Source organism: Nelumbo nucifera, chromosome 3 (genome assembly GCF_055504915.1).
Source record: "Nelumbo nucifera cultivar China Antique chromosome 3, China Antique-T2T, whole genome shotgun sequence".
NCBI lineage: Eukaryota > Viridiplantae > Streptophyta > Magnoliopsida > Proteales > Nelumbonaceae > Nelumbo > Nelumbo nucifera.
This window is the reverse complement of record NC_142651.1, coordinates 17306218-17324487: the sequence shown is the minus strand read 5'-3', so window position 1 is coordinate 17324487 and position 18270 is coordinate 17306218. Positions and strand designations below refer to the sequence as shown.

The following is an 18270-nucleotide window of genomic DNA, read 5'->3' as shown; positions in this document are numbered from 1 at the left end:
TACTGTTAACATGAAATTCTCATAGATTGTTGAAATTATTACCATAAATTATCAGTAATTATTGAGAATTACTTGGAATTTACAAAAAAAAATATATAGATATACAACTACTAGAAATTATAGTTTTTTATGGAAAAATACTGGGAATTACTTGAAATTATAGAAAATTATAAAATTCCAATAAATCATAGAAAATGATGTAAGGGTTTACATTTCCATTCAAATCATTTATCTTTATATTGAATATCAGAGTTTCCCGTGCATCACACGGCCCCCCCGCTTGTTATTAATATGCCTTTTTTCTCTTGAACTGTTATATACATCGTCGGGATCTGCTACCCACAACACACCTTTGCCACACATCTGAAATGTGTTTCATACTTGAATTTTGTCATTAATGTGAATTGATTCTAGATTTGACTTGTTCATGGGCTAGGCTCTCTATATTAACATAACATATTCAGGCCTGAGCGTAAGCCTAACCTGACCATCAAGCCTAGGTCTTAGCCTAATCCCCACCCAAAAAATGTAGAGTGTATTTTAGGCGCAAGTCTAAGCCCACAAGCTTAAATTCATGCCCAAGCAATTAATGTCCAATTGGTAGTAACAAACAACGCTAGTAGCAACATAGATTTGTGCTTTATGACTTTGGGAATGTCCGTTTTTGGGATTTTGAGGGTGAAAATTGGTAAATCCTATTGGCCAAGAAACCTATATTATTTTTTCAGATTTATGTGGGGATTAAAGAAAGTTTATTTTCCTGTGTATCACTTATCCGCAAAAGTGATATTCATCTCTTAGGTGAATAAATTAACTTTCCCATATCAACACTTGGATGGGATAAAAATGTCCCTTTTGATAATAAAAATTGTATGATTAAAATGATCATTATTTTATTTACTTAGGAAATAAAAGAACATGGGTAAATATACTTACCCAGATAAACACTAATAACTTACCTAGGTAAGTGCATTTGCTCGAATAAGTAACTTACCAAAAAACAAAGGAATTATTTGTGTCATTTGTCCACAACCACCGTAACATTGAACATAATGCATTTAATAAGCATATTAATTTTTTATAACTCTAAGGCTGCGTTTGAAAACAGCATAAATGTTGGTTTGTGAAATACCCTGAGAATAGAAGTAAATTTGTAAACTTGTTAGAGTTTACGTTGATCTTGAGGGAAAACTACTTCAAAGACGGGCCTACGGCCAACTTATAGTCCCAGGCCCATCAGCCATCACCAGAGATTCAAAGACAAATACATATATCCACTTATCGACCTTCTAGAAAGTAAGAAGAGTAGGTAGTCGTTTGAATTCTTATACCGGCCTCTCTTAGGGTTGGTTGGTGGTAAGACTTGAGAGTTCATTTCGTTACTTGCTTTTAGTAGTAGTGCAGTTAATGGGTCAGGTCTGATCTAGATCCACCTTACCCGGTCCCGAGCCAATTAGTAAATTTGACGATAAATTTTCTTCATTTTTTAATACATTTAGAGAGATATCAAATCTCCTGCAACTATGGTCTAAATAGATGCCGTGGATACACCACCGATTGGAATTAAAAAAACAAAAAAGTTGAAGAAGAAGAAACGGTTTACGTTATGGTGTGAATTTATTTCAGTTGTTGGCGTGGCAGTGTGTCATTGAAACCTGATGGGGTTTACGTGTTCATGGGTTGGGCCGGGCTTTTATTTTTCATAAATATGATTTTGTTAGGTCCGAGCCCGAGCCTGGCCCGACCAACGAGCTTATAACATGGGCCCGAGTCCGGCCCTAATAAAAAGCCCAAAGCCTGACCTAACAGAAGAAAGAACTCATCGCCGGTGATTGTGTTCGTTGGTGCTAAGTTTGCGTTTGAGAGAGAGAGAGAGAGAGGATTTACCGCTGCCGCCAGTGCTCAGTTCGCGGTGAGATGCGATTTTGACAGTGAAAAGTGGAGTCAGTTCGCATATGTGTGTGTGTGTGTGTGTGTGAGAGAGAGAGAGAGAGAGAGAGAGAGAGAGAGAGAGAGAGAGAGAGAGAAGATTCACCGCCGGTTTGCTGGAGTTGTTGTGCCGTTGAATGTTTGCCAGTTCTGCGGGTGCTTGAGAGTGTGAGGAGGATGTGAAGAGAAGAGAGGTCCGGCACTGGGCAATTCGACTAACTGGAAAAGTGGAAAGAGATTTATGAGAAGGGTTACTTAGGATATTAGGGTTTTTGGGTTTAGTTTATAGATCGAACCGGGTCGGGCTCGAGCCAGACTATTTTGGCAAATCCCGAACCCGGCTCGAATTTATTGCGGGCCGGACTTTTTGGCCCGAGGTCAAGCCCGTAGACTCATTTGCGTGTCCAAACTCATCCGGGGAACAGGTCTACTTGAAGGGAGTCTGAAATAATATTAATGAGTATAACATGAGAAAGACAGGTGTTAGATTGGGAGTATCGAGGTAATGCATTCATATTTTTTGGTATATTGAGAATATCTCTGAATTTGTATATTTTTATTGATAGGGAGATATTTTTGAAGCACAACTACAAATGGCTGTGAGGACCGCACGGTCTATATTTAAAATCTTGTATTTGTAGTTACCCTCTTCCCAAATGGAGATGAATCTCAACAACAAAAAATGGTCCCAAAATTCGGATTGGGCTTTTTTGTCTTGAAAGCAGTATAAAATGGTAACTAAGGCCAATCCAAGTTGCACCCTTGAGCATAAAATACACTGGATACAATGAAGCAAGTTGCGTGGAGCAAAGTTTTGGGGTGGCCTATATTTCAGACTTACCTTGTTTCAACCAAGCACTATAAACTTGCTTTGAGACTTTTTGGTTTTAATTTTTATTTTATTTTGGATAAAAATTGAGAGGCAATACTAGCTAAGCGTGCAACTTGGGCGGGCTTGGATTGGGAATTTGTCAAATTTGAATGGGCCCCAACTAAAAATTGGGTCCGGTATAGTGCAAAATCCTAAATGTAAATGGGTATCCAACAGCACTGGCAAAGCATAGGCCTACTCTAGAAATCCATAATACAAGCATAGTGGTGGTCCCATAGGACATCTATGGTCAAATGGAATAAAGTTGTTATGACCCATGTTAGCTTACCGATCCGCAGCCTGGATTCCTTTCCTCTAAATCTGATTCTCGAGCAATTTTACTTTTCCCATGTTTCATTTTTTAAGCAAAGTCTTAGGCCCCGTTTAGTAAGTTACTTATTTGGGTAAATGCAGTTATATGAGTAAGTTTTTCCTAAGAAATAATTATCGAATAAGTGCATTTACCTATGTTATTTTATTTTTTTTATGTAAATAAGGCAATAACCATTTAAGCCATAAAAAATCCGTTATTAAAAATGATATTTTTGTCCCATTAAAAAGGGCATTTTTTCCTAATCCCCCACATAAATCTAAAAAACAGAATATAAGATTATTGGTCAATGGGAACCAAAATCGCATTGACCAACTTTCACCCCTCTCATAATCCGAAAAAAGAATGCCCCTTTAAAGTAATTTGTGATGGAGTTGGCAAAATATGGGACTGCTTGGCAAGTTTTTCTAGGTAGATCTTTCAACAGCTCGATAGATTAGAAGACACACTGAATTTTTGGAATCTTGTCTTTAAGACCCAAACTGTTTGGTAAAAAAAAACAGCTGAGAAGGATATTTTCAGTGCAAAAAGACCAAAAACTTCATCGGAAGCTTCCTAGTCTTCGCCTTTTCAGTCTACATGATACCAAACAAGAAATGCCCTTTTTGGTCTTTTAAACTTCCCGTAAATCAAATAATGTGTCAAAAAGACATGCCAAACACCATCTGGGTTTGGGAAGATGCCTGGGCTCCAATGTTGCTGATAAGGAAAATCAGTATCACTAAACTTGTCCAATGTCAATTTGAGAAGGTAACGGACCTTATCCTTGACCAATCAAGAAGGTAGCTAGAATCAATATGTCATTGCCATTGACCAATGAAGAAGGTAGAATCAATAGATCCTTGAAACCCTTCAGACAGGGGAGGGGACTTGAGTAGTAATGGCTGTTTTCTAAGCTTCTAAGAGAGGGAGTACTTTCCAAGTTTAGGTCTACATGGTCATGGTACCACTTGGCATGGAAACTTGATAGGGACACCATTCAACAAATAATTTCAAATCAGCATAAATTACCTAATAGCATGGTTTTTAAATCCGACCTAGAGCCGTTCTAACAAAAAAAAATTATAAAAATAAAAAACAGTTAATCGCCTGGGTCAGTGGTTTGTTGATCAAAACTAATGATTTTTTTAGAAATCCCAGTTTTGAAAAATAACGGAACTGATCACTTGACCTTTCAGTCCGACTGTCCTGTCCGATCCGGTCCGATTTTAAAAGCTATGCCTAATAGTAATAGTATGAATATTTGACATCTAAGACCATATTTGATTCGCTGCCAATGGACTAAAGAGAATGAGCAAGAATGAATGAAATGTGAGTGTTTGGATAAGCATTTCTTGTCTTAGGATTCATTCTTTGGAGAATGAAACTTGGGTCTCGGGCAAAAATCATAACATATTTTGCGGCACGAAAAATATTCGTCCACATTTTATCGGCCCTTTTTTTTGGTTCGAAGTGTTTTAAACTCTCGAGTCCTCCACTGAACCATCGTCCCCCCTCTCTATCTGTACAAGGTAAAATCGATCTGCTAAGATCGATCTCAATCTCTAGCTTATCAAGATCGATTTCTCTCCTTTTTCTTCCTGGTCTTCTTCTTCTGTCTGTGCACATAGCACGAAGCTAACGGTGAAGGTAAGTTGGATACCACCTTCTTCTTCTTCTTCTTATCTATTTTTTGCTCTGCTTTTTCCTCTTTTCCTAGGTCGACCACCAATCTCGGCCCTGTAACCATTAAGAGCAAGCAGAAGAATATATTTGATCAATCTTTGTCTCTTCATTTTTTTTTCTTTATTAGATCATTCTGAAGTTTTTTCCTATCTGGTCAAAAGGGGAATTGATTAAGCAAGCCCCTTTTGATTTTCTTATGGGATATCCATGTTCTACTGTTTGGTTTTTGAGTTGATAGCAAACATTACGAAGAACTTGAGCAAGTAGTCATTTTGATTTCCTTATCTGGTCACATGGCTATTATTGATCTGTTTTTTATTTTATTGTTTTTATTTGTTGATCAGGAAAATTTTATTGTTTTTATTCTATTATTTACATTCTGCAAAAAATTGTCCAAAATCAATCCTCATCAAATCTAGTTTGGTAACTATGTATTTATTAATGTCAAGCTAAACTTATTGATTTTGGTGCTGAAATCATGTTAGAACAAGGGCTCACCTGCTGGAGCTTCAACAGCATCAGTTGCACTCGTAAGTCAGGTAAGCTCAAACACATGGCGTACAAAATTATATTGCTAGTTTTCTTCTCTATTATCTTTTTCCCATACACTACCTACTTTCTTTTGCATCTTTCTCCTTCATGATTATCATTTTTATATGTCATCTTTATCATTATCATTATAGTTCAGTTTGTTTTTTATTTACTGATCAAGGAAAGAGTAAAAACTTAAAACGATTATTGGTAACAAAGATAACTTTATCAAATTAAATATTACTTCTCTACAAACTGACTTTTGGTTGGTCTTTAGTTGCTTTAGTGTCATTTGCAATGATTATATGTTTAATGCCATTTCAAAAAAAAAAAAAAAAACTATGATTCTGATAAAGAAAAATAACAGTATCAAATCCATGGCTGTGTGGACTTTTGGGTCTTCAGTTGCTTTAGTATCAAATCTTGCTGAATGAAGGTGACAAAATTTGGTGAGTGATACTGAGACATTCATGAAGATGGAATCGTGGAGGTTGTGTGGACTTTTGGGTCATATTGGCAGAGATGGTAAGGCTATCAGAGGGAAGGCTTTGAAAATTGAAATTGAGGGAGAGCCAAATATGAAGGTAGAGTCCATCCATAAACTACATAATCTCAAGCCACAATTTATCCCATGTCTCGGTCAGTTTCTTTTCCTGTCAACAGAAACTTACATAATTGATCCTCGATCCCATCACTTCTTCTGGACATGATCTCCATAGAAAACCTCTGTTAGATCCCATGCTTCAAAGAAAAATGAAAAAAAGGGACTATTTGGGGGGCTGCAGATCACTGTAGTTGATTTTGTCTTCATTCCAAACTTCCATTAAATGGACCAAATTCTATAAGCAAAGCCATAACAATTGGACCATATATGATCTTCCTATTGATACCAATTGAATGGTTTGGATTCAATGATTCCAAGGCCAGGAACCATGTAACCATCATTCATTTTCATTCATTCTATATAGAAATTTGATTGTTATATATGGAGATGTTAGCCCTTGTGTTAGCCACTTAATCCATCTTTAAACGTGCAGTGTAATTAGAAGATAAATGAAAAGGAGAGAAAATGAAATCCGAGAACCAGAAATTTCAATGTTTAAGACTATATATAAATATTATATTCCTTTTGCCTCTCTGGTACAGATTTATATGTCTGCATTTCATCATCTCAACATCGGAAATAAGACATAATTAGAAGGAGACATGGGTAGGTAATAAGTACTCTGGTGAAGCAAAAGATACTACTGTCAAATAACTAAAACTGGACTAAAAGAGGTGACACACCTCCAGACTTGCACTGATTTAAAGCACTTCAATTGAGTACAAATGGAGTGAGTGCAAATGTTGGTTTAGTTTTATTTATGATTTTAGTTTGTTTTGTATGTTTGGGTCCTTTTGGGAGGAGTAAAATTTGAAACAAAATTCTGATGGTTAAAAGGTGGGAAGCAAGATGATTAATTTAGTTATTGTAACAAAAGAGCTCCTTAAAGAAATGAAAGTGCTCTTTCTGATGATTAATAATTAAATACAAAATGTTTTTTGTTTTTGGTATTTGAGCATACTTGGTTCAATATCAACTGATTTGAATCTCTTCTGTTTGTTTTTTTTTCTTTCTTTTTGTATTCATGAATTAGTTACTTACTATTTTACATTTTTCTCATTTCATCTTGTTGGTAATTTGCTTTTTGGTGTTAAGCTTATCGGAATCTGGCTAGGAATTATCATCCAGATGGTGAAGTAGAGGCATGTCTAGATATTGAAAGCCAAGATGGTGAAACAAAAACCCTGTCAAGCGACCTAGAGAGATTACCCAAGCCTCAATTAGAATGCATTTTTCCACTCTAATAGCACCCCTTTCTAAGAAGCCATCCATTAGATAAAAGGATAATGGTATATAAAGGGAAATCCCATGCTATGCTATCTTCCTCTTGAAATTTGTCTATCCCCTCCAAGTCTCCAACCGTCTCAAAACCACAAATTAGAGAAATCAAAAAGAAGATTTGCAATGCTCTTCCAAATGTCCATGCCAAAAGAGCCCACAACCTCTGAATGTCCTAATGTCAATAACCATAGTATGATAAATCAATTCCCATGGCCCTCACACTCCCTCCATCTGCTACCAAGCCACTATCCAATGACAGACTAATTTATTACTTTAACAACCTTTACCTGAAATAAGCTCACAATCTATTGAAAACTAACTCCTTACACAATTTATTAAATCCCTGTTGCCCTTTTGAAGTCATTTGCTCTTTGTAGAAATGGTCATAGATATCACAACCAGCCATTCATTAGGATCCTTTCCAGGAGGTAGTTTTATAGCTGTCCTCAGCTTTACAGGTCCCTCAGGATGAATTTACAAACAGCCATTTTCACTTTGAAACTTAATTAGATAACATTATGTCAAGGGTAATTTTTATAGCCAAAAAATTGATTTTGGATTCAAGGAACAGAGAGAGTGAGAGAGACCACACTTACTGATGCAACACTTCTAGGTCGCAATGTTGTTGGACTCAGATTGGATGACATGGCCAAACTGTTTTAATGGTGACATAGTAACATTTCTGGGTTACAATGCCCAAATCTTAATTTTTTAAAATGTTGTTTAAACTATTATTCACCAGGCAGTTCTCTGAAAACTGGATGGTTTTTACTCCACTATCCAAATTTCTGGAAATTGCCTAAGTTTAACATATGAGAGTTTTTATTATAAAATTGCATCCTAAAGTTTTCAACCTGAGTTTTATATTTGTAATTTAAGGGATAAATCACTGGGCTACAAGCCTAGTGCTTTATTTGCTGTCGGTCCTTGTCTTTGGAAGGCCTGGTTCCCAATGGGTTTTATTTGGGGCTGCAAATGCTCCAACCTGACAATGACTTGTAGTTTCAGAGTATGTACTTCATCAACTAAAGTGTACATATAAAACTTCATAATATTGAAAATTTACCCAGAATAAGGATGCATGTAATAAAAAATGAAAAATACAAAAAAATGTAGAATTCAAATTTTTGGGTAAAATACTTTTCTTATATCACTAGAACGAATGGCAGAGAATAAGCACATGGTTTTTAGATCGACTACAACCATGTGCTTCAAATACTAATTGGGATACATAGTGGTGTATTAACTTTTGCACTACCTCTGTTGGTGTCAACATATCATGCTTCAAAAAGTTTAGTATCATGTTAGGTGAACAATTTAAATGGATGAATACCTGCTTTCTTAGAGTAAGTATAAGGCTTTTCCAGAGTTTTCACTATAAGGAACACCATCCACCAGAGTAACAAAGGCATTAATCCCCTGTTATTTGAGCTATTACAGTATGATAATGCCCAAGATACAGAAAAGTTACAAATAACAAACAGGTCTGATAGAATAGCTTGACCAATGTATTTGGCACAAATAAAAAAAAAAGCTGGCTGTCACTGGAATTAGAATAGCTTGGCATGCTGCTGCATTCCACTCCTCATCATTATACAAAGCTCCTCATAGTTGATTCTCCCATCCTGTAGGTTTAACGGGCATCAATGCCATTTTTAATTCTGTAGCATGACACTTTCAGGTTTCAATTTAGAGAAAACTTACATTATCTGTATCCACCTCTGAAACTATTTCCCTAATGCTGGCTTCATCACCCATTCCGTATCCTTCATAGCTGTTTCCAATTCATCTCGTGTAATAAACCTGCTTAGAATGCATGGTTGAACAAAGTTTTAATAACATGAGTAAGACAGTTGTAAGTTCTCTCTAATCTAGTTAGTACAATCCATCTTTAAGGCCTAGCCAAGTCAAGTGGTACCTCCACCTAAAAGGCCCCAAATTGACTTTTGACATCATGACAAACCCTGTCATGATGGATTAAATAAACCAGGAAAAAATAATTACAAAGTTAGTAGTTGAATAAACCAGGAAAAAAATAATTACAAAGTTAGTAGTTGAATAAACCAGGAAAAAATAATTAATATTAAGTTTTTGATGGATAAAATAAATAAATAATTAATTAGACTTAAGTTTAAGTTGTCAAAAAGCATATATGTTCATTGGAGAGAAGACAAGGAAATAGACCATTCTGGTTCTAGACCATCTAATCTGTTCAAATTCATTTTGATTTAGATTGGTTTCAACCCAAACTCAGTCCACCAGCACCTATATTCTTACCTTATATCAATGGACCAGATGTTGGCTTTATCCAACCCAATCCAATATAAATTTTTATTACAGATGGACTGGATGGTCCAATCCAATTTGATAAATATTTTGGAGCAGATTGATCTGATCCAATATGTTTTGTTGGTCCATCCAATCCGTCTAAATTGATTTTGGATTGGATGGGGTCCAATCCAAATTCGGTCCATTGACACCCTTATATTATTATTTTGATTAATGAAAAAATGAATGAGAATGAAATTTGTTACCAAACAGGTTACAAATTTACTCTCATTCTTGCTGTAAAAAAATCATTTTTTGGGAAAAAAGCGTTTGGTTCGTAGCAATATTTTCTCATTCTTCCCATTTTTACTCATTTTTTTTCATCTTAGAATTTCATCTTGGGTAAGAATGAGAATTGAACAAAACATGGCCTCAGGTTCCTGACTCAAAGGCATGGAAATTCAGCTGAATTGGACTAAGAGAGATGCTAATTGTTTGGCTGATGTTTTGGCCAAGCATGGGGTGGAAAGAAGCAACTTTTTCTGGGCTATATTGTAATTTCTGTTTCACCTCTTGGGGGGAGCTAAGAGAGTTTATCTCCCCTCCTCACTTTGTAATTTCTTGATTTTTATTTAATGAATCTCATTCAGCTATTGATAGAAAAACACCTGTAAAGCTAAAAATAAATGAGAGACCTAATATCAAAAGTCTGAGGGAGAGAGTTTATTTTCAAAATCTAAAATGAGGATTTCTGATATGGTTTTCTCTGTTATCAATAGAAGAACAAAAAAAAAAAAGAAAATGATAAATTTGTTGTCATGTTCTGCCATACTGGAGCATATATGTATACATTACTTTGTTTTTATTTCTGTATTTTATCTATTTCTTTCTTGTAATTGCATGTAAAAGTTGGCTTACTGTAGGTTGTACACATCTATGCATAGTAATGCTTTTCTGGATTTTGATGGCATTCTTGCATCTTGGTTGATTATGATCATGTTAATCAAGTGAACCTACTCTTTACCCATCCTAGGGATGGGGTGGGGTGTCATATTAGCTTTTTTTTTTTTTTTAATTTTTTTTCATGTACTGTGTCTATGGTTTGTTTTGGGGAAAGGGATCCTTGGTTAGGTTTTGGTTAATATTCAGTTATTGCAAGTTTAACCTACCATGCAATGGGCTTCAACCTAGCATGCTGTTCTATACTTCTACCTGCAATCTAAAACATTTATTTGGGGAATGCTTGTATATGTACTATGTCAGTTGATTTGCATTACTTCTGTTCTGATCAACTGGATATCTCTTGTAAGGAATTGAAGGAAGATAAGATGATTATTTCCAGGAAATCCCCAGAAAAAAAAAAGCATAGTTCCTTCTCTTTTGAATCAATCATAATCACTGCCTTCATTACACTCTGAAATTGTAGACAACATTTAGGAGCTAATGAACAGACCTACAATCCCATAGAAAGACACCATGATTCCCTCAAGGTGGAATCAGGTCAAAGCTGTGATTTAAAAGGCACGCCTCAGGTGCGCCTAGGTGCACAGGTGAGGCGCATTTCAGGGTAGGCGCCTTGCTCAGGTCCTAGGTGCAGCCCTTTCAAAAGGCGCATGCCTGGTGCACCTTGTGCCTCAGCCCCGGTGCGCGCCTTTTGAAACATTGACGCTTTTTTGCTTTTGTGTCTATTGGCTGGGTTCGCTTACTCACCAAAGCTTCGAGAACCCCCTATTTGGTAATGTTGTTCATTCATTCATCCTAATAAAATGTTTTCTTAAAAAGCAATTAAAACTATAAAATCGTTATTTTTTTGTGTGAGAACTAAGAATTTAAGACCTAACGTGGACTTGTTTGGGCTTGCCTCGAGGGGCGTGGTACAAAGGCGGCTCGTAGAATTAGGAATATCACATTAGCTAATTGAAGTAATGCAGTTGAGAAAAAAAGAGATTGTAGGTTTTATATGCTTGAAAATGTTTTATATATTTGATTTTATTTTTAAATTCTCATTTGAATATGCTTTACATGTTATATTTATGTATTTTAATATTAGATAATAAGTTTTTTTAAAACATTTATTTTAAAATTAAAGTTTATTTTTTTATTAATATCATGTTTAGTTTTTTTTTTTTGCACCTTGCTCCTTAGGTGTAAATTGACCCCTGCGCCTTTTTTGCGCCTTGCGCTTTAAAACACTGGGTCAAAGTCTCTGTCCCTCCAAGGTTGCAAGAATTATATGCATCTTGTAATTACAAGGTGGACAAGTTTGATAGGCCAGTTGTAGTTGTGTTTCTTGCTGAAACTCTAGTTTTGAGTTTTTGACAGTCTGTTGATAACTATACTAAAAGAATTAATAACATGGCTCTAACTTTTTAAGATCTGTGCCCTAAAGAGGAGCAAAGTGTGCATCATTTGTTTATCTCTTGTAAGGTGGAAGACTTCATTTGGAGAGTTGTTTCATCATTGTACGGGATGCAGTGCTTTCGACTCAGCTCTCCAGGAGAGATTTTCTCCAAGTGGCAGAAATTTCAATTTTCAAGGAAGCAAAAGAGCTTTGCTGGAGTTGTGTCCCTTTAGCTGTTTATTGGGGTTTATGGAAGGAGAGGAATGGGAGAGTGGTTGAAGATAAAATCAGGAAATATTGAAAGAACAGTGCCTGACATTGGCAAGATGATTATGGATTGGGTTTCTGTCTAACCGGATTTTGCTCAGACTAGCATATCAGATTTTGGAGATAGATTTTAGGAATCTACTGAAATTCCAAATTTTGTATTTCAAGGTATTTATAACTGAATTGTTTCTGGGTGTCTTCTCAACACACTTTTGGTTGTATATCTCCTCTTTTGTTTCCATTTAATAATTTTTTTTTATTTGTAAAAGAGACACAAAATAGGATCATCCAGTGGTCAACTGTGTAAATGTGTAATAACCTAATGTTTTGAAACACTAAATGTCCACCAAAAAAAAATAAAGAGAGAGAGGCTTCTTAATGTATAAAAGTTGTTCGTCCCTAGGTTTTGTTTTGATATTGTTGACCTTTGTGTGTGTGTGCGTTGTTGCTAACAAAATGAAGCTTCTGTGTATTTTTAATTTGCACAGGTGTAAACAGCTTTCAGTGAGACTTGGCTTGCAAGGCTAATAAGTAAATAGCGAACAGGAGCAAGCCCTTTTTTTTCTTCATATAAAAGCTGTATCATTGGCACCAGAGTAATTATTGAAGCCCCGGACTACGAAAGTCAATTTCTTTCAAATGGCATTGGTTGTGATATGTGGGCAACCATGTAGTGGAAAATCAACAGCTGCTCACTGCCTAGCCGGATCGCTTAATGCCCTAGAATCCAAACCAACAGTGAAGATTATTGATGAATCCCTTTTTCATCTTGATCGAAACCAATGCTATGCAAATATGACTGCAGAGAAGAATTTAAGGGGGGTCCTCAGGTCTGAAGTTGACAGATCCTTGTCAAAGGACAGTATTGTTATTGTAGACTCTTTGAACAGCATCAAGGGTTATAGATATGAGTTATGGTGTCTAGCTCGAGCTGCTGGCATAAGATATTGTGTGTTATATTGTGATACAGAAATCAGTAGTTGCAGAGAATGGAACAAGGAGCGTGGAGAAAAGGGAGAAGCCACTTATGACGATAATATATTCGAAGATTTAGTAAGAAGGTTTGAGAAGCCAGAAAGGCGTAATCGATGGGATTCCCCCCTTTTTGTGTTGTGGCCATCTAAAGATAGAATAGAGCAATCTTCTGCTGCTGTCGTGGATACTGTTTCATACTTGACTAAAAAGGTTGACTCAAAGTCGCGAGATGTTAAAATCCTCCAGCCTACCATCGCCACTCAAAATGCACGTTTATCAGAAGCAAATACACTTTATGAGATGGACCGTGCAACACAGGAGGTGATCAACGCCATTGTGGAAGCACAATCTCAGGCACTCGGAGGACCTATAAGTGGGATTTCTCTTGGCCAGAACTTACCAACAATTAGCATTCAGAGAGCAGTTGGGCTGCCTGAGCTCCGGAGCCTGAGACGTACATTCATAAAATTGACAGGGCAATCAAGCTTGAGTGGGCCTCCACCACCATCAGACACTGATAGTGCAAAAAGAATGTTCGTGGATTACTTGAACAGAGAACTAGGAACAGTTTAGACACTGAATGTAACAGCAAAAGAGCCACCACAGTTCTTTAGTTGTTTTCCTGTTTTCCCAACCGAGGAGGGGCTTTTTTTTTCGCACAAAACATCAAGGATATTGAACTACTTCTGCTCATTTGGGGGCCTGTATGTGACATTAAGATTATTTACTACCATTTTTCATCAAAGAATCAAATGTACTTCTGATTGTTAGCTTTTCTCCCTTTTAAAGATTGGACAAAATTTAGCTTAATTGGTTTTATTATGATATCCACTTTGACTTTTCTTAAGTTTTTGTATAAGAACCGAACCTTTACTTTTTGTGCTTATACAGTGGCCATGACGGCCAAATCTTTTTGTCATAGTTCTACGGTTCTCTACCTGGTTGGATTGCCCCTTCAGTGGCTGGAACCTGTTATTTGTAATTTCCCTTTTGGTTAGTGGTTTGCTTTGTTTTAATTCATAAAAAACAAGACCCTATGTGATGATTTTCTATTATTGATCCAAGGTTCAGACCTGGACCGCCCAAATGATCGAATTAATCAAATATATAGATATTAGCACAAATTACTAAAAATATTAGAAAATAATAAACTTTATTGGATGCATTTAATTAGTGGTTAAAAGGGAAAAAAAAGGTGGATTTAATTTCTTTCCTCAGATTTCCAAAATTCATAAAAAATGCTTGAGGCTAACTGGACCGAAGCTGGATCCAATTATTATCTGGGACTTAAAAAATAACAAGCACCGCAATCTTCTCTACTGTAGAGAAGTTGCAGCTTGTACCTAAGTTGTTTTTTGAAATAATAAGATAATATTAGTTTAAAACGTTTAATTTATTAACATATAAATAATTTACCATTTTAGTTTGATGTTTATTAAGTCCATTATCTATATTATCAAAATTCAAGTTTTAAGCTTTTATTTACTTAGCAAAAAAAATGTTTTAAGTTTTTTATTTAAACAAGTATAGCTGTTAGTATAATTGGGTTAGACTTGATTATCCCGATTATTATTCAGGACACTTTTAGGTTCATGATTTTATCATCATTAATAATCAGTTCGGGGCTGGGACACTTCTAGGTTCTTACTATTTACATATTGTCTTAAAATATCTTTAAGTTTTCTGATAATCATCTAAAATTTTCCGTATCGCTAATTTTTTATTATACTCCATTCACATGTAGACCTATTCATGGGCCGGGCCGGGTCAGGCTTTCACTCTTCATTAATAGATTTTTTTAAGGCTCGAGCCTAAGCCTGGCCCTCATAAAAAGTTCAAAGCCCAGGTCTAGGCCCGAGCCCAAAGTCTAAAGCTCATGCCACTGCTACCGTTGAAGCGGTTGAATAGAGAGAGAAATTATAAAGAAAAAAATACAAAATGTACATATTAAATTATTAATATATATATTATAATAAATATTATATAAATTAGTTGGGCTGGGCTTTTTTGACAAATTCTGAGCCCAGCCCAAAATACAATCGGGTTTGGTGTTTTGGGCCCGAGGTTAGGCCTGTGGGCCTAACTACATGTCCAAGCCCGACCGGAGTGCAGACTGGGCTGGGTCGGTCTGTTGGGCTACTTGGCCCATGAATAGGTCTATTCACATGTGACATCACGTGACTAATATATTTTTTGAAAAATCCTAAAATACCCTTTTCCGACATCTTCTCAAAAGAACTTTTTAATCCTAATTTCTCCAAAGAGCCCCAGGTTAGAGATTTCTCAGCAAAGTTTGGCAACTCAAGCAAAAAATCCAATGGTCATGACCAAAGAAGCCAAACAGTGTTTTTTTGGAAAATACACAAGGGAAATTTTAATGACTGATGTTCTTTCCGGTAACCATTGTGTTTTCCATGGTTTTCAAAACCGGACCGGAAAAACCAAGAACCGGTCAAGTGATCGATTTCGATTTTCTCAAAACCATTGATTTTGGTCAGCAAACCGTTAACCCAGGCGATTAACTGTTCAAATGGTTTTGACCATTTATTTTTATTTATTTTTGTCAGAATAGGCCGACCGTTCGACCCGGTAACCGAACCCCTGACTGGTTCGGTCTCTGAATCGGTTTTAAAAACCATGGTATTTTCCCCTATATACTGCCCTATGTAATGCTACAGCGCCTTCTCTTGTGAGAGAATATCTAACACCATAATCTACTATCAGGATTTAAATCCGGCAAAAAAAGTTCAATATCACTGTTTTGGACTGAGATGTCTTTTGTCTTTCCATGTGATGCATCGCAAGCTATCAGTATAGAAAGGCGAAGAACCAGCAGTCATATTTGACACATTTTAGAGAGTAAAATGAGTTTAGTTGCATGGTGACAGACCCCACAGGTCACCTCCTTCCCAGGTTTTATTTTTATTTTTATTTATTTATTTCTTTTGTAACTTCCTAGTTTGTTACTTAGGTCTGTAACTATATGCATATCAAGTGGGTACTTAGATTTTATGAATAATAATCAAGTGGTCGGAGATTATTTAACCATTCAAAGGGGGAAAGATGAAAGATATATAATCGGACGGCGGTGATTACAGAGTAGAGCAACGGCGCCCATACAGGTGAACCCAGCGTCGGAATTTGCTGCGGGGTGGAAGGTAGATTCGTCTTCTATCACTGTTGGTATTGTGACCCGCATCGCCTGATAGGCAACAAGAGCAGCAGATGTTGGAGGCCGAGAGGCTCACTGCCAAGAGCTGGCAACATCCGGTGGCACCCTTCTTCTATGAACCGGCTCTGTTTGTATATTTTTTTGTACTTAGACTTGAATGTATTCTCTTTTGTACTTAAAGGGTAAATTCTACACTTCATTAAGGTAGAGTTAGTCAATTTTTCTAAACCACAAGGAAAGTTTACCCTAAATCCAAATGCCATTTAATCATATATGATTAAAAGTTTAAAACTAACTTGCATACATGTATAGCATATGTTCTGGTATAATACACTAAATTTTTAGATGTATTATTTGTAATTTTGATTATAAAGTTATATTAATTTTTTATTTTTTAAATATAAATATTATTAATTCACGCATGGTTAGATGTTAGGCCCAGCTCAACTTGATAACAATCATAGACATGTATGCTCAGGCCCAGCCACGACCCATGTTCAAGGGATGACAATGTAAACAGAGAATGTTTTACCCAAAATCCGTAGTGGATTGGATTTTGAGAACCCAAATTCTCATTGTACATAAAAATGGAAAATCCTCCCTCACCTTACAAACAAATAAATAAGTAAAATAATACGTACAAACAACAAAATTTTCAATTATTTGATTAAGAGATATAAAAAGACAAACTATCAACTATCCTTTATATAAAATTTAAAATATTATTAAATTCAACACCTAATATATGAAAATTTATATGCTTTTGAACCATATAAATCAGAAATAATCAAATTCCAACCTGTTTCCCCTCAAAACCAATACTTCAAAGTTCAATCAAAAAATTCCACACCATATAACAGGTATATACCTGCCGGTTAGGGTAGAAATCACCATCATAGACCCTAGCCATACCACAAAGAGCATGTAGAATGAGTGGGTTTAGATCTCAGAGTCATGTCTCGTGAACATGAACAATTCAAGTTTTGACATTAATTCCATCTCCTCTATTGAATACGGAAAAACTCATACCTCCATTAGGGGTGGATTCGAGCCGAGTCAAATAATACGAGGCTCGAGCTCGATTTAAGCTAGAACCTTGAATTCGAGCTCAGTTCGAATAAAAAACTTATAAGTTCGAGTTCGACTTAAGAAAAAATGTTTTATAAAAAATATAAAAATTATATATAAAAAATAAAAAAATTATATATAAAAAATATTTTTATTTGATATTTAAAAATTTAAAAATTATAATAATTAGTTATTATTATATATATAATATTTTTATTATATATATTATTTCCTATAATTTTATATATATATATATATATATATATATATATATATATATACATATAGCTATTCTAATTCTGCTCGCGAATCAAGTTATATTAGGCTTGAATCAAATCGGACCAAACTCAAGTAATTCGTAAAGAGGTCGGCTCGTGGCCACCCCTACGCCCCACCCCCACCCTACCCCATTCTAACGTGGTTTCATGGTTAAAAAGTACGGAAATCAGGAACAATACAAGTGTCTGATTGAAGCTCCAGGAGATGGCAAAAAAGAAAATTCAGAGAAAGCACGGCAACCAGAACCAGAAGATTCTCGTTTTAGCCGGTGACTTTTTTATCTCGTTCTCTTCGGCTTTCTCGCTAGACGCTTTTTTGATGTATGCCACCGCGATTCTGTTCTTGCTTACCTTTTCGGGGCCTCCCTCTTTTTTATGCGACAAATGTCAATGAATCTCTGTACTTGCGTTGAGGATATAATATGATGAGCCCCAATCCGGAGCCTCGTTCCTCTCCAAATCTTTTCGTCATCTCGCTCGTGCCCTGTTGTCTTTGTTTCTTTATATCCTCCTTTTCCTATGCCAAAAGTAGCTAACCAAACCAAACTTTTGGCCTGATCCCGTGGGAGTACACGAGCGGATTTTGGATTTTATTGTGAATAGATAAAATGAACGGCTCACGGCCTAAAATCACCAAAATACCCTAAATCTTTTCCGTCAACTTCGGAACACAATTGACCCTTCATCCA

General features: G+C 35.9%; 1 protein-coding gene across 3 annotated transcripts; it reads left to right on the top strand.

Annotated features, from left to right (window-relative positions):
- Nucleotides 1-4408: 4408 nt before the first annotated feature.
- Nucleotides 4409-13984, top strand: LOC104598981 (KTI12-like, chromatin associated protein). 3 transcript variants are annotated; one of them, XM_088900182.1, is made up of 4 exons: nucleotides 4450-4760; nucleotides 5282-5335; nucleotides 11908-12256; nucleotides 12577-13984. In XM_088900182.1, the coding sequence occupies exon 4, from the start codon at nucleotides 12728-12730 to the stop codon at nucleotides 13634-13636; it is 909 nt and encodes a 302-aa protein (XP_088756308.1). In that variant the 5' UTR covers nucleotides 4450-4760; nucleotides 5282-5335; nucleotides 11908-12256; nucleotides 12577-12727; the 3' UTR covers nucleotides 13637-13984. The 3 variants fall into 3 exon arrangements, with proteins under 3 accessions (XP_010259638.1, XP_010259630.1, XP_088756308.1); XM_010261336.3 differs by lacking the exons at nucleotides 4450-4760; nucleotides 11908-12256 and adding an exon at nucleotides 4409-4442; XM_010261328.3 differs by lacking the exon at nucleotides 11908-12256 and having other exon boundaries at nucleotides 4429-4760.
- The last annotated feature ends 4286 nt before the right edge of the window (nucleotides 13985-18270 follow it).